Raw genomic sequence first — 12,098 nt, forward strand, 5'->3', positions numbered from 1 at the left:
AGTACTGATGTTATTTCCGGTACCGTGTGATGGGACAGTGCCATCTAGTGTCTGCTAACAGCGCAGCCATTTTGGGGGGTAAATAATGAAAAAAGAGACACAGTAGTTTTAAATCTTTTTAACGCATTTTTAGCAGCGTCTTCCACCGTGTTTAGGCGACATGCTGACTAACGTGTAGAAAAAGCCAACAGAATACACATCTGATCTAAAAGAGGAGTGGATTTAGTAATCTGTTAATTGGATTACTCGACCTTTCCTGATGTCCCTATGATTGCCTTTATGCACAGCTAAAGTTCACTGCGCCTTGAAGAACACCGTCAAAAGTTAATTATGATTTGAGACTACAGGAGTTTCAACAGGATTTTAACACATTTCTTCTCGAGATGTCTGTCTTTTTCTTGTACTCTATACTTGCCTTCATCTTTGGTAAAAGGTAGGCGCCTCATCTCGTCCAACATTTGTTAAAGAATGCTTCAGGTAAACATGATGTGTTTGCATTTTTTGTTTTTCTTTTTCAAGTCTAGGCAATGTGAATTTAAAGGAGAAGAGTTACTCAGACAACATCACTCGCATTCTGGATCGACTTTTGGATGGTTATGACAATAGACTGCGACCTGGATCTGGAGGTATTTTGCCAAGATTGACAGGAAAATTGGACACAATGCCTGATATGTTTGCAATAAATATGTGCCAGGTGCAACATCAGCGGGTAAAGTGGTAACACATTTGCCTCACAGTTACGAGGCTCTGGCATTTCATTTTCATTTTTTCCTGGCTCCCCACATTCCAAAAATATGTATTTGACACCAAGGACCATGTGAGTAGTCTGTTCAAAAAATGGCTTGCGAGTCATTGTGATTTCCTAGGAATGCTGTAAAAATGATTTGAAAATGTCAAAACTTGCAGAAATGTATAGAAATCAAGTGTTGCATGTTGACATTTATCTGTTATCTATCTTGTTAAATCACTGGGAAACCATGATCATTTTCTTCACATACATGAATATCATTAATTAAAAAAAAACACATCTTCCATTTTGTTTTTTACTACATGTTGGTTTCTGTTGCAGGTGGCGTTACTGAGGTGAAAACAGATATCTTTGTCACAAGTTTTGGACCTGTGTCAGATGTTGAGATGGTATGACCAAAATTCTGCAATGCCAAAAGATACCTTGACTTTATGTATCAGACACCCAGTACAGTGACCAGTGACTGCCTGCCTTGCAGGCATCCTGCCATGAGCACATCTCACGAGCTATCGTCTACAGTATTTGACCAGCTCTATGACGCCATTACTGATGACTTCTGAATCAATATGACAACATGTCAGCGAGGGAGGGCTTAATAGACTGATTAATGATTATCCGGAATGAATGACGTGCGACTGTCATTGCGTCTGTCGTTTTGTTTCTGCAAGCGGAGAAAGTTGAAATGGCCTTTTTGCTGTTGTTATACATGGTGGGATACTGCTGTGAGAGAATGATGGTGAAAATGTTTTCATTTGTGTGTGTGTGTGTGTGTGTGTGTGTGTGTGTGTGTGTGTGTGTGTGTGTGTGCGCGCGCACGCGTGTGTGCGTGTGTTTTTTTTTCCAGGAATACACCGCGGATATGTTCTTTCGACAGATGTGGTTTGACGAGAGGCTCAAATTCGAAGGTCCCATTGAAATTCTGCGGTTGAACAACCTTATGGTAGACAAGATCTGGACACCGGACACCTTTTTCCGAAATTCCAAAAAATCAATTTCCCACAACATGACCACACCGAACAAGCTTTTTCGCATTATGCAAAACGGGACTGTCCTTTATACAATGAGGTGATGAAAACAGTGTATATTTATTATGAGTGAACAATTTATTTTTGACAATGTAGAAATGATTTCTGTTCAACCTGTTGTTATAGACTGACAATAAGTTCAGAGTGTCCAATGAATCTAATGGACTTCCCCATGGATGGTCACACTTGTCCTCTTAGATTTGGAAGCTGTGAGTCATACGGATTCTGATGATAAACAGAAGGATCGAAGGGATATTCACAAATGTGATGACATTTTCCCTTAAATATTACTTTTCAGATGCCTACACCAGCAGTGAAATAGTTTTCACTTGGAGAAAGGGGCCTGTAAAGTCTGTCGACTGTCCCAAAGAGTCCATGAGCCTATTGCAATATGATCTGGTGGGACAGACGTTGTCCAGTGAGATTTTCAAATCCAACACAGGTGTGCAAACACACGCTCACACACACACACACACACACACACACACTCATGTTAATGTCAGTGGTTTTTTTTTCAATTTGAGTTAGATTTTTTTTCATGAATTTTCATGAACTATAACATCTCTATTGTCAGCACACAAATAGATAGTCTTCCTTAGGGCTTCAGCATTATGACCCAAATGCTAATCATGTTCATTTTGATCAGTACTGCAATCCTGGTTATTAATCACAGTTACAGTATTCAGCATGTTATGGAAAAGATGTGTATTTTTACCCCACTTCTTTTAAACAAACAATAAGTCAACAGTTTTCAACTGAAGGATCATCATTTTAGAATGACAATGTAAAACAATATTTGAGAATTAAACTTTTACCTCGGGCTAACTAAATAAACAACCATTTCTGACAACGGATGCTGATCCCTTTCGAGACACTAACTTCTCATCATGATGCTCCCTGTTCCCTGGTCTTGCTTCCGTGCACTTGTGTCCACTGCACTCCGCCACGCCAACCTCAAACCGTGACAGAGCGCCGTAAAATTAATTTGGCACCTCTCCAAGATGCGTGAGCGGTCAGGCTTAATGCCGTACCTGTAAATAGCCTTACAGTGCAGTGTTTAAAGCGAATCACAGACGGAGAGGAGCGATGACGACGGGTGAGCGTTTTGTCTTTCCACCAGATGAAGAAGTGTTCCCCGGCCGGGAACCCAGAATAAAATGCTGAAAAAGAGAGGAACCGGCTGACGAATAGAGCGGTGACACCCATTCATCGAGCAGAAAGAGAATCCGTGCGTGCGCAGCTTATTTTTGCTCAGCTGAAGCATGCATGTGTTTCGACAGAGGTGTTGCACAGAAACACACCGGAGGCCATCCCACCTCAATCCTCTCTCCTACATTGGCAGTACAGTTTCTTTACTCTATGCTATGTCCCAGCAGCTATTTAGTTTCAAGGGCAGGCAAGGGCATTGATTGTGCACTGGCTGCGCTCTGTCCCTCAGGGCTGCTCTTCTCACACATGCTGTTTATCTTGCAGGTCACTACTCTGTGCAGGTGGTCCATTTCCACCTCCAGAGGAAGCTGGGATACTACCTCATCCAAACATACATTCCACTTATCATGGTTGTCGTGCTGTCACAAGTCTCTTTCTGGATCAATAAGGAGTCTGTCCCGGCTCGTACAGTCGCCGGTATGTCACCTTTACTCTGAATTTAAAATGCGGCGAGCACGCATCTTATATGTGTATGTTTGATTCGAAAGCGATCACACCCCTGTTAAGGAAACCATTGAAACACACGACCGTAAGTCATCTTAACATTTAAAACAGTAATAATTTGACAAATCACTTATGCAATTCAATAGAGGAATTCAATGCCCGACTTTTTGAGGCCAGTGCTGATTTTGATATATGGCAAAATAATATTCCGATTAATCGACCGATTAATAAATACATGGACGGACTTAAACAACTTCCTTTATTTTGGTCCTTTAATGCAGGGGTCCCCAACCTTTTTTGCCCCACGGACCGGTTTAAGTCAGACAATATTTTCAGGGACCGGCATTTAAGGTGTGGCGGATTAATACAACAAAATGATATGGTATGAGCTGCATGAAAACTGTGGTGTTTTCGAAATATAATAATAAACACAAGGAGCGTCTAATCTGGTCGCAACACTCTTATCGCTATGGTAATGTTTAATGCCTTCAAAATACGATACAACGCAAATTCAAAGTGCATGAAAATGATGACTCACCACAGCCCCGAGCTTGATTTTCTGCAATCACAGTCCCATCTCGGGGTAATAGGAGACAATGACACCTCAAGTGTGTGGTTTATGTCCAGTCTACTTTGTAATTTTGTTTTAGTCACCGTTGCTGCAGAAACTCCCCACCTCACACATGCAGGATGTCGGAAATAGCAACAGTGCTATTGTGGCGATCTCAGAGTATTCAGACAGAACTTTAATCCAGTTGTCTCGAACGTACTTTTAAGGCCGCCATCATTTGCGATCTCCAAGCAGCTTTTTCACTCATTTTGCGGGCTTCAGCGTTTTGTTTATGAGCGTCATCGGTCACCTGACCGAGAAGTGTTGGGGACCCCTGCTTTAATGCTTACAACAATGAAGCTATAAATTACAGGCAGTTTGACAGTTTTAAAATACTTTGTCCTTTCGAGAAAATTTGCAAAAAAAAAATTTTTTTTTGCGGCGGCCTGCTGGTCCAGTGTTTAGCGCGTGACCTCACAGTGCAGAGGTCCTGGGTTCGATCCCAGCTACGGCCTTCCTGTGTGGAGTTTGCATGTTCTCTCCGTGCCTGCGTGGGTTTTCTCCGGGTACTCCGCTTTCCTCCCTCATTCCAAAAACATGCGTGGGAAGTTAATGGAACACTCTAAATTGTCCCAAGGTGTGAGTGTGAGTGCGGATGGTTGTTCGTCTCTGTGTGCCCTGCGATTGGCTGGCAACCAGTTCAGGGTGTACCCGCCTACTGCCCGAAGACAACTGGGATAGGCATGCCCCACGACCCTTGTGAGGATAAAGCGCCAATTCTTTCTTTGGGGTGGTAATGTTTGAATTTGATCATTGTCTTGTGTTGTAATGTGTAAAAAAAAAAACAAATGAGCAAAATATCAGCTTGATTTTCCATGTCTGTTTATACTTAACTATTGATATAGTGAGAAGTGTGGTGTCATAGTTTTTATTTAGCTATGAAAACTTGCTGTGAATAGATATGTGTGAGAGGGAGAGATTCACAGCATATGCTTTGCTATACTTTGTTTTCCCCCTCAGGCATCACCACAGTGCTAACAATGACCACGCTGAGCATCAGCGCCCGCCAGTCCCTCCCCAAAGTGGCCTACGCCACAGCCATGGATTGGTTCATCGCCGTATGTTTTGCCTTTGTGGCGTCTGCCCTTGTCGAGTTTGCGGCAGTCAACTACTTTGCCACGCTGCAGGCCAATCGTCTGAAGAGGACAAAAGCCCGACAAGACAAGCTTGAGGTTTTAGCTACAGCAAGCGATGATGAAGATAGGGTTTCGGTGAGTGCAGGATCACACCAAATGTTTTGCACTGGCGTTGCCAATTTGGGGGCGGGAGGGGGAATTATAATCATGATGATTTAGATTGATTTAAATCACGCTTAATAAACATGATGATTATCTTACCCTGTGATTTCAAATTCTACTCATACCTCGGGTATGCTTTTAATTTAAGTATTAACTATAGTGTTCTCGTTTGTTGTCGAACACTCAAACATATTTAACCCAAATACTGCTGAGGCCAACTACGTTGTTGTTGTAACTACAAGAGGTATAATAGTTTGGGATTTGTCATTCAAGTTGGTTTTATTACGTTTTCATGATTATTTTTGAAATTCATTTACTCTGAAATAGTTTTTAGTTTTTTTTCATTATTTTTTTCAGCTTTTGCTAGTTTTTTTCATTTTAGTTTAGTTTTCATTAGTTTTAGTATTAGTTTTATTTTTTTATTTGCATATGGCGTATTTGTATTATATATGAATCAGAATGCCGTGTTTAGGCTTGTGGCGCTGCATAGACCATATTCTTGTTCAGAAAATTTTGAGGTTGGCTTCCCTTTTAAATAGTAATATTGTCTGTTCTAACGCCCTCATCCGTGTCTCGATGCTTGATGCTAATACAGTAAGCCACCATGGCATCCTCTTGGGATCTGTCTCACGCGCAGGACTCATGGTTAGATGTTTTAAAAATAGCCTCAGTGCGAGAAGAACTACAGCACTGCATAATCCGCTAGCATCCTATGGGCATTCATCAAATTACCTGCTGTCTTCTACAAGCATGCTTGCATGCCATCGGAAAGCTCCCGTGGGAAGAAACAATACTACGTGACACTGTGTTTTATCACTGCAGTGCTACACTCACGTCATATACCCTCCCCCCAGGAGTGCAACACAAGCGCTCAAGAAGGCCTGAAGAGGAGAAACCACTCGATGTGCCCCAGTGAACCAGCCGAGGAACCCCCCGTGCCGATATTCCTTCAGCAGGGCTCAGCTTTCCCCCAAATACCGCAGCTGGCCGGCACCAGCCCCATCGACAAGTATGCCCGCATTCTTTTCCCCTTGACCTTTGGCCTCTTCAACCTGATCTACTGGTACATCTACCTGGCTAAGGACAGCATGGAGAGAGCCAGGTACACTCGCTACAAGTCAGTCATCCTCTCATATAGGTACATGCAAGCAATGTCGCCATCCATGGGGGTTACGTTGCAGACCATCCCCTGCCACAAATGAAATCTCTACAGCATATTTAAGCATTTTTCCATAGCATTCATGCCATTAAAAATTTTTAAAGGTCTTATTTAAACTAAAAAATACAATGAATAAAGTTGGATATGTAACTGTTATCCACAAGGCTCAAAATAAACTTTTATTGGGCAGAGGTTTTGCCAATCAATGACTTCATTTTAGGAGCGACGTTCTAATTTTGAAGAGCAATTTTTTTTGCGGGTTAATAAGAGGGCTTTATTAAACAATAAGAACGGTAAATGAGCTGTCACTTACATAACGCTTTTCCACCCCCGGTACTCAAAGCGCTTTACACCGTTTCCTCATTTACCTACTGGAGGTTCAGTGTCTTGCTCAAGGACACTTAGACAAAGTCACGATGGCCAGGGATTGAACCCCCAACCTCTGGGTGGGGAGACAACCACTCCACCACTGAACCATGCCACCACCTCAGAATACGGCATGACATTCCAGAAATTCTAAACATTTTATACGCTACAGTGCTGCGGCTTCACCGTTCGGTTATTGCAGCTTCACTCTATCGCTGGGTTTTCATTTGTGAGCATAATTTAATCAATCTAGCTTGAGGATGAAAAATGGGGAATTCCATTTGAAATTCATCATCCCTGTTCAATACAGTACATTGTACAAAGTAAAACGTCAGAAGTTCACTGAAGTCGAAAGCGTTAGCATTTATTTTCATGATGCTAGATTGTATCTTCTCATTTTAATGACAGGTGGTCTAATATATTTGTTCAGCACTGCACAAATCACCAACAGTATCACTCCCAGTTGGAGGATTCCTGACAGCCATGCATTGTTTTGCTTTTGGTCCTCATCGTGCGTGACCCTAAAGTTTTGTGCAACTTTAGGCTTATGTCCCTGTAACATTAAAATTAATTTAATTGGAAAATGCTCAACCTCAGGCCATTAAACTTTAAAGATTCCACGGCAGAGTATTTTAGCATTTTTATTAATATGTAACCTTGAATAATTGCATACATAAACCTTGACCTATTGTTGCTTTTCAAGGAATTTGGGATGACTGAAGTTTGCATAATTCAACAGGACTGTGAGAAAATGAACGGACTATTATTCTATTCTATGTATTGCACATGTCAGCTGGCCTTTGAGCCAGATGGGATCAAGAGCAGCGACAGGTCACTAATATTCATGAGCAAAGTGGCACTACATTGAACGGGTGAACAGCTTAACCCCAACATGAGTCAGGTAGCACTTTGCTGCGGAATGTCTTATAAGCTATTCCGACAGACATTTACCCGTGCTGGTTGGGATTTAACCTCCATCTCACACACACACCCGACTAAGGCAGCAGAGAGCAAAAGGCCTGCCTTATGTGCGACGGGAAAAACAGTCCCAAAACTAATTAAAAATGGTTGAATATGGTGCAATCTGTAGTTGAGTGGAACTGGTTCAGTGATGCTGTTTGACTATCAAGTTGTTTTATATTTCATATTTTCAATAGAAAAGGTCATGTTAATTAATATATCACAGGCTTAAACTGTTGCCAGCGTAAAACCTTCATAACTGTGCTGGCAATTGTTGGGGGAAGAGCGGCCTCCTCTTCCCCGCGTGTTCATTGAATTTCGGACGAGGAGAATGTTGGTAATCCAAATAAAGGCTGGAGGCGATGAACAGTTACTTCGAAGGGTTTAATTTATTTTTCTGCAGTTTACGAATCGATTCGGGCTCCTGAGGGGTCCAGATTTGAATCAGGACGCGTAAAAGACACACATTCATGAGATTATATAGAGACAATATGATAATGAGAGGCGGGGAGGTACGCCTCTCATGCAAATCCCGGAAACAAAGAAAGTAACATGTCATCTGACCCGGTGTGGCTGGAAGAAGTTGGGAGTGGTGAGGTGAGACCAGACCACCACTACCCACCATTTGGTGTGATGGCAGGAACACAGATACTTGAGATAACAGTTCCTCTTTTGATGTTAAACATGTCCTATGGAGGGGGGCCCTAAAAGTGGTGGGGGTCGAGGTGCACTAAAGGTGATCGTAAACACAGTGAGCAGGAAATACCTCCAACAACATTCTATATTTTTTGTTTCTTTCAAATCCAACTAACAGAGAGGAATAATACCTTAACACAATGTATAAAGGGGAGCTAAACCCAAGATGCGTTTACACTGGATGACGTGAGTAGGCGAATTTTCTTTCGGATTTGGAATGATATGCGGGAAAAAAAACTTGAGTAGGTTGATTTTTGTATTTAAAAAAAAAAAAAATCTCCAGAGTGAATTCTATTGGTTTCTTGTTCAGCCGTTCTGTGCTGCCCTTGAATGGTCATTTTCATGCAAGAGAGCTGTTTGCACTGGAAAACCAAAAAACAGTATGCGATTTGTTGTTTGCTTCAAACCCTTGGTCGTTGGATTAGGATAGTGCATCTTTTATTCATGCATTGAAATATGCATTTTCAAAAGTTAAATATATCAAGGTAGGTTGCATGTATGCACGTATTTTGTCCAGATTTATTTATTTATTTTTGTCTTTCATCCGTTTGGAAGTGTGTGCTCCTATGTGGACCACAAGTAGCACTGATGGAAAAATTGACTCAATCTTCGAGCCGAGGCACGATTAGAACCCTCTACAGCATTGTTGTAAAGGTAAAAATGCTGTCAGATGAAAACTAATGAAAAAGAGTCACAACCTCCCCCCGGTCCTCAATATTGTAGTGCTTCAATAAAACAATAACTTCCCTGCCTGTACTATTATGTCACTCATGGCTAATAGTGAAGTAGCCCCAAATGATGCGAGAAAAAAATAGGAGTCAAATATTGCTAGGCTGCGTTTCATTCAAGTCTGTGCGCTTGCTTTTATCATAATAATAGATTTACGGCACAACACGAGCCAGTGAATGCATCACACTTTTATATAAGGGTTACCTGAGGGCTGGCAAAACCCCAAACGCTTTCATGAAAACTCTCTTTCTCCACGGGGACTTGGTCACACAGGCAAATAAATCAGCGCTCACTTGGAACGACGACTAATAATAAGTGGGCCACTTCTCCAACGCAACCAAGAAAGAGAATAGAGGCAGAAAAATGTGTTACGTAACGCCTGGGGCGTGCAAATCTGCTCATCATGCTTCTCGTGTTCCTGTCAGAGAATTTTTGTGCTTGTTTTGAGAGCGAGAAGAGCTGAATCACATTTTCACATCTTTTCACTGCATCACTTTTGCTTTTCGGAGGCGGTGCTTCGGAGTCGCACGTAGATGGGCTAAGCTTGTGCTGTATGTATTCTGGTTTGCAGGGATGTGGATCCAACCTCTTAAAAGCAAGAGGACCAGGAAAAGGGCACGTGCAGAGCGAGAGACCACCCTCCCCCCTCTGCTCGCCCTCCTTTTCTCTCTCTCTCTCTCTCTCTCTCTCTCTCTCTCTCTCTCTCTCTCTCTCTCTCTCTCTCTCTCTGTGAAGCTCTGAGCATTTGTTCTGCTCTCATCTGACAGAGGAAATGAATCAGAAACTCATTTATTCTGCTGGCGCACATCTATTCATAACACAGGCTGTGACCGCTGCCCACTTGTGTTCTGATCAGTAGGCTGAAGAGCTGCCCTTCACGGGTCTCCATCACTATCAAGCCCGTCGACCACTCAAACCCGATGACGATAACGGCACGCGCGGCACCCCGAGAAGTGCACAAGTCTCATGAAAAGAAAACGGATGATATCCTCGATGATGGCTGCACCTGCTGGTGATGCAAAAATGAACCAATGCTTTCAGAAGGCTGCCCTCTACAGAGTCACAGCCCCCATTGCAAGCACATCAAAGTCAACTTTCCCCTTCAAATGTGCTCAAAGCTGAGAGAATGAATGGTGAGGGTGGGCTTTGCATCCCATCGCTGTCCACGCATGTCTCTGTGGGGATCCTTTTTTTCCCAACTGGGGGTTGATTCTGAAAACATTGCATGAGGCAGACACAATTCTTTTTCATTTTCTCATTAGAAATGCAACATTAAAATTAACCTAAGTAGAGCAAGTACATACCTTTGTCACACTGCTGGGTTTGAAGTAGCCCAAAAAGGGTGAATGGCTAGCTCATTGCTGGTCCAAAAGGGACTGAGCCAGTGCTGGGTTATTCATACCCTGCACATTGAATTGAGGATTTGACCCAAAATGTTGGGTCGAGCATTTTTAATCAAACAAACTACACCCTAAAAAGAGGTGGGTCAAAAAGAACCCAGTTAATTCAATAGACCGATTGACGACCTGGGTCAATGTGACCTAACTTTCTGGGTTGTCTTGGACAAAACAATCGCAAAATTTGGGTCATTTTGTATCAAAAACATTTCAGACATTAGGTCATTTTTGATCAAACGAGTTTTATCCAGAATGGCCCATGTTTTTGTGTTGTTGATTAAAAAAAAAAAAAAAACACAGAAAGTAGTAGATGGGTCCATTTTTGACCTAGTTGTTTTAGAGCCTTGTCATACTGATGAGTCACCAAGAAATTGGTTACCTGTGTATAGCGGTGGTTAAAAATAATTCTATTTTTGGAACCAACATTGTCTAATAATATTGCATTACATTTACTTTAACTTTGATACGCTCAAAATTTTCTAAGAAGTCAACCAGCTTCAGATCCTCAATCTGCCCAAATCCATTCTTCAACCCAAATTGCTGGGTCAAAATAAATGGCCCAACCTTGGGTAAAGTAAGCCAATTTGCTCAAATTCCACAGCTACCCAATGAGTGGGTTCGGAAAACAACCCAGCATTTTTTAGTGTATCCGGTTGAACAAAATCAGCATGTGTGCATTTGTATGTGTGGCGTACACAGCGCACACTACAATGATTTCAACACTGACAATCATGTCTCCTCACCAAAACCAGACAATTAACCTGTGAGAGGAAGCATTGTGCCACCGGCCGTCCAGACAGAAAGTCGTCGTAGAGGAAGAATAGAAGCTCGGCAAACAGTTAGCTTATCTGGTAACGCCATTGATTTGCAAACTCTTATTTTAATTGACTTGACATGCTACACACACAACACTATCAGTTGCCCCCCTCTTATTTTTTTTCTTGTTGAAAACAGTGCAAGTTTCATGTTGCTTCTATTGGGTCAAAGTCTGAAGACTGGCATGGCCACTTAATGGCTTTAGCATGCGAATGAAACACTTATTTATTCCCACAAGAAGAAGTTTCATCCCGATTGAGAATTTCTTGTAAAGATCCGAGTGAACCTTCTCATGGTTTGCTATTGACAAATTCTCCACAAATTTGCAGAGAGTATGAATCATTCGATAATGCAAAGATGCCACAAGACGCAGCTAAAGCCCTTGCTTAGAGGAAAGTAGTAATTGGTCTCACGAATTCATACTTCGTGGGAAGTATCTTGCCGGTTTTAAGATCTTTGCATTCGAGGTGGAGCTAAGTCAGCTGGGGGCATTCACAGAAGTTAGAGTGTTCGCCACATGTATGTTTTTGCTCTGCTGAGTGGCTATTAAAAAAAGAAATGCCAAGAAATGATGGAGGGCTCATGATTGCTTGTGAAATTATTACCGGTTGCAAAGTGGTGACATGTGAGCTTCCTCCCATTTATGGTGCTTTTTTTTTTTTTTTTTTTTTTTGTCTCGTCATCCGTGTCCCTTGTGTTTC

At 42.0% G+C, this 12,098-nt stretch overlaps 1 protein-coding gene across 2 annotated transcripts; it reads left to right on the top strand.

The window, feature by feature from the left end:
* Positions 1-57: 57 nt before the first annotated feature.
* gabra6a (gamma-aminobutyric acid type A receptor subunit alpha6a) lies at positions 58-10,856 on the top strand. 2 transcript variants are annotated; one of them, XM_019869732.1, is made up of 10 exons: positions 63-433; positions 520-626; positions 1,070-1,137; positions 1,593-1,813; positions 1,900-1,982; positions 2,072-2,215; positions 3,247-3,399; positions 4,997-5,247; positions 6,129-6,376; positions 9,756-10,856. In XM_019869732.1, exons 1-10 carry the CDS (start codon positions 384-386, stop codon positions 9,775-9,777), a joined length of 1,347 nt encoding a protein of 448 aa, XP_019725291.1. In that variant the 5' UTR covers positions 63-383; the 3' UTR covers positions 9,778-10,856. The 2 variants fall into 2 exon arrangements, with proteins under 2 accessions (XP_019725290.1, XP_019725291.1); XM_019869731.1 differs by lacking the exon at positions 9,756-10,856 and having other exon boundaries at positions 58-433; positions 6,129-6,522.
* The last annotated feature ends 1,242 nt before the right edge of the window (positions 10,857-12,098 follow it).

Source organism: Hippocampus comes, unplaced genomic scaffold (genome assembly GCF_001891065.2).
Source record: "Hippocampus comes isolate QL1 unplaced genomic scaffold, H_comes_QL1_v1.1 scaffold9, whole genome shotgun sequence".
Taxonomy (NCBI): Eukaryota; Metazoa; Chordata; class Actinopteri; order Syngnathiformes; family Syngnathidae; genus Hippocampus; species Hippocampus comes.

Bases quoted from the DNA above. Each gene is read 5' to 3' on its own strand.
- gabra6a (XM_019869731.1), top strand. From the start codon at position 384: ATGTCTGTCTTTTTCTTGTACTCTATACTTGCCTTCATCTTTGGTAAA. The intron at 2,216-3,246 runs GTGTGCAAACAC...TTTATCTTGCAG, and splicing joins GATTTTCAAATCCAACACAG to GTCACTACTCTGTGCAGGTG. The intron at 3,400-4,996 runs GTATGTCACCTT...TTTCCCCCTCAG, and splicing joins CCCGGCTCGTACAGTCGCCG to GCATCACCACAGTGCTAACA.